The 4,551-nt window shown below is 39.2% G+C and overlaps 1 protein-coding gene across 1 annotated transcript in view; it reads left to right on the top strand.

Annotated features, from left to right (window-relative positions):
- Positions 1-4,551, top strand: part of LOC119419352 (MAGUK p55 subfamily member 4-like) — a 110,552-nt gene that overhangs the window by 77,705 nt on the left and 28,296 nt on the right. The window contains exons 14-15 of the mRNA XM_037686660.1: positions 97-135; positions 2,321-2,488. Coding sequence (XP_037542588.1) covers positions 97-135; positions 2,321-2,488 — 207 coding nt within the window. The remainder of the gene's footprint in view (positions 1-96; positions 136-2,320; positions 2,489-4,551) is intronic.

Below are 4,551 nucleotides of genomic sequence, written 5' to 3'. Positions count from 1 at the left end.
ATTTATTTATATATTATTTATTGTTGTGTTTGGACTCTAAACTTTTTATTTTTACTGATGAGAAAATAAAACAAGTTACGTGTTTCTTTTCTTCAGATGAGCTTGACTATGACATTACTGATGGATTCTATTTGGGTAAGACCCATTTTATATTAACATTGTTGTATATTTTAATCTCTAAATTTGTCTGTCCACAAATTTAACAGAAGGGAATCATTATTTTTGTGTGCATTGATGGAATTAACACTAGAAGTCCCAGGAATTTCGACCTCCCCCCAGAAGTCCTGAAAAAGGGTCAAAAGACCCTTAGCACTAGAGTGACTAGATTTTCAAGATCCTGAGGACAAACCCCCTCCTTCTCCTCAACAATTTGCGGGCCATTAACTGCCATTTGTTTTAAATATGCACACAAGTAACTCAGACACACCCACGTCACCAGACTGCATTCCAATGTCCAATCCAGGGAGCGGGGGATTTAGAAGCCAGGTTCACTTGCGCAAAAAAGCGCAGCCTTAGTCAAAGTAGTGCTCCAAACCGGACAACTCTGATGGCTCCAATTAGCATCCTTTCATTTGTAAATGTGGCCATTGCCTTAGGAATCAGCAGGGGAGAGATAAGCTGAACTCACACAAACGTCCGTCTAATATTCCAAACAGATGCGAAATCAACTGGTTATATTTTGAACTTATATCTCTTGGTGGCACGTTGGTGCACATTTTGAACAAATTGAAGTTGATATACCGTTTATTTTTCAATTGGTTTGGCTCATTTCTTGAAACCGAGATGACATTCTCAAAACACCATGTGAAACACAACTCAAGAGACTTTGCATTTTGAGGTTACTGACAATTTGTATGAAACACATATTTTGTTTTGAAGCATACATGAAGTGTTTTGGGAGAGATGCATTATCCAGGTCATTTTGCCAAATGAACAAAACAAAACAAAAGTTTGCAAAACATACAATCTGTTTCAAGATATATGCAAAAGTTTTTCTAAAAGATTTTAGTAATGTTTTTCTTTCAGAAAAAAGAGAAGTGGGTTCAAAATGACAGTTTAGAAAAAAATAACCAAATTAATTGTGAGAAGAAGGCACGCAAGGAGAAACTGCTTCAGCAACAACCTTCCACACCCAGCCCTGGCAAAAGGGCAAAGTGTCAGATCAAACATCGATGCACGAACAATTGTGCAACTGTGAGATGCATCAACTGCTACAAATACACATGTGGCAAATGTACCAGGGACATACCCTGGCAGTGCCAGGTATGTTTCGACAGTGCAGATGGACTGTATGTGTAAATATGTTACACATTAAATATGTGTAGAATTGTTTTATCCCTGGTATTTTTATGACAAAAATAAAAAGCATGGAAACAAATAACGGTTGTTGTTTTTTATATTTCTCATGCTGAAGTTTTAGTCCTCTTGACTTACACACAATTGCTTATGGTCTGTGCTTTTTTGCTCAAAACTAAGCTAAATACTATATATATCAAAGCAAAATATGTGTTTCATACAAATTGTCAGTAACCTCAAAATGCAAAGTCTCTTGAGTTGTGTTTCACATGGTGTTTTGAGAATGTCATCTCGGTTTCAAGAAATGAGCCAAACCAATTGAAAAATAAACGGTAAATCGACTTCAATTTGTTCAAAATGTGCAACAACGTGCCACCAATATATATATAAAAAATCTTCATATTATAAAATACAATAAACTGAATATAACTAACTAGAAACTAAATGGCTAAACTCAATGGAAAACAGTTAGTTGGGAGTTAAGCGTGCCCCCTCCTGTGGTGCACCAGTAATGGCCTTATTTACAAAACAAAAGCGCCTGTTAACAGCTTATTATAGGATGTTAGCTAAAATCCTTCAGGTCACTCGACCCGTCTCTGGGTTCCAAAGGTAGAAATGTTAAATGACCCTTCTCTGGGACTTCTAGTGTTAAATATTTAGACTGGACATTTTATACATTTTACAGTAGGTTTCTGTGATAGGATTATGAAGAGCTAAAATCTTGTTTTTTGCATATAGCTCTTTGAACCCTATTATTTTGGAGAAGAATTCTATAAAAGAAAGAAAGAAAAATAAAACTAATGAGCTAACAGCTCGTTCAAATATAGCCAGAACAAAGTGGATTACTTTCATTTTAAAACAGCTCAAATTTCCTAAATTTCAGAGAGGTTAATCCAGACATAATTTCAGTCACTTTTGCAAATGAGTCCCCGAGGTTCGATGGGATTAACCTGTCTAAATAAAGTGTGGTAGTTTGGTCTAGTTACGTGTATATATTTAAAATAATATTGTTGACCATTATCAGCTGGTTTCAGTCGGAGTTTCCGTCTCTGGAGGAGGACGTCTTACAAGAAAAGACGTCAATCCTGCACGTCCTGCTCTCCTGTCAACAACGCTCTGTCCTCCCCCTACGAGGAGGTGGCTTTGTACCAGCGTCTCCCGCAAGAAAACCAGCGCCTGATCATTCTGATTGGTGAGAGAAAGGAAATAGGTATAATACAAAAATTGCTTTAAAATGAACAAATCATTCACATTTAAGTAAATCATACAAAATAATTTGTCTCAAGCATGAGAAAAATGAGAAGAAATTAACAAATTTAAAGCTAACGCCACATAAGTGCTCCACTCAATTTAAGACCTATGTTGCTCCAAATAAACCCACCTTTCAAGTTCTACTATAAGTAAATCCAAGTAATGATCCATTTTATTTCAAATTATTCCAGTAGAGTTTAACGTGGGTGATGCCAACTAATAAAATGCAGTACATCCAGAAAAAAACAAGTAAATAAATGAATGGTCCAATTCAATTACCTGTTTTGATTATGGATGGGTCAGCAGGTAACAACAGAGACGAGATTTCCAAAGGAAAAGGATACAGATGACGTGATGCATGCTCAATAATCCAGGTAGAAAAATCTAAAAAAGTTATATCTGGTCCTCTGGACATTGAAAAAAACTAAACAAAGCAAAACAACAAAAAATGTAGAAACGTTTCATCTTTCATCCAAAAGACTTCCTCAGTCTGAGGTGCTGTATTCAGCTCAGTCTCTTAAATAGCACCTTCTCAGAGTGGATCAACCAGTTTGCTGCTGACAACCAAAACCAGCTGATCACATGATCAAGAAGGACCATGAGCCTAACGATGGATTATTAGCACACTGATGGCTGTTTACTATTCACAGAGGGCTGAGTGATACTAGCAATAGCAGCATTGTAAGAGGGGGACAGTTGGACTCGGAGGCCTCCACCCCTGTTTAATGATGGACAATTTCTTTTCACAAAGATGGCCTCCTTTACTTCTCTCTCAAACCATTGTTCCTCTCTATCCAGGATGTGAACATCTTCATCCCTGAATGAGTGACCGCTGGCCTGGAGATGAGTGTAGACCGCAGAGTCCTGGCCTGATGATGTTGATCTTCTGTGCTGGTCCATCCTTTTGGCCAGTGGCTTAGTTTCCCCTATGTAAGACTGATCACCCTCCTGACACTGAACAGCATACACAATATTACTCTGTTTGTGCCGGGGGACTGGATCTTTGGTATGAACCAGTCTTTGCCGTAATGTATTTTGGGGTTTAAAAGCCACTGGGACGTTGTGTTTAGAAAATAAACGTCTCTGTTTCTCTGATACTCCCTCAACATATGGAATGACCACTGGTCTGGGTCTGGGTTCCTCCTTTTCACCTGTTGGCTGACTGGAGTCCTGTTTGGGTTTCTTCTCTGCTTTTAGGAAGGCCCAGTTAGGATATCCACATTGCTCTAGAGCCTGTCTTGTGTGGGATTTCTCCTTCTACCTGGCTCCTGAGATAGTGGGGACGCTGTCTGCTCTGTGGTACAGAGTCCTGATGACTCCTAACTTGTGCTCCAAAGGGTGATGGGAGTCAAACTGCAAATACTGGTCTGTGTGGGTGGGTTTGTGGTACACCTCAGTTTGCAAATGTCCTCTATCAGAGACTGAGACCTCACAGTCCAAGAAAGCCAACCTGCCATTTTTTTACATCTTCTCATGTGAACTTGATGTATTTATCCACAGAGTTGATGTGGTCAGTAAAATGTTGGACTTCCTGAGATTTAATTTTAACCCAGGTGTCATCAACATACCTGAACCAATGACTTGGTGGTGTCCCTGAAAAGGATGTCAAGGCTCTCTTTTCTACCTCCTCCATGTACAGGTTGGCAACAATAGGAGAAACTGGAGACCCCATAGCACACCCATGTTTCTGCCTATAATATTGCTCCCCATATGTGAAGTAGGTTGACTACAGGCACAGTTTCAAGAGTTGACACAGTTGTTCTGTGGAAAGCGTGGTCCTGCTGCTCAGAGTGGTGTCTGATTTTAATCTTAAACTGACCACCTCTACTGCATCATCAACAGGAATGCACGTAAAGAGTGATGTGACATCAAAAGAGACCATTGTTTCATCAGTCTCCATGATGACATCCCTCACCTTGTCCACAAAGTCCATGGTGTTCTGTATGTGGTGTTCTGAGCTGCCAACTAAAGGGATGAGTACAGACGCCAGATATTTGGAAACAT

This window comes from Nematolebias whitei, chromosome 13 (genome assembly GCF_014905685.2).
Source record: "Nematolebias whitei isolate Nwh7 chromosome 13, NemWhi1, whole genome shotgun sequence".
NCBI classification, from domain to species: Eukaryota; Metazoa; Chordata; class Actinopteri; order Cyprinodontiformes; family Rivulidae; genus Nematolebias; species Nematolebias whitei.
This window is presented reverse-complemented; position numbering and strand designations above follow the sequence as displayed.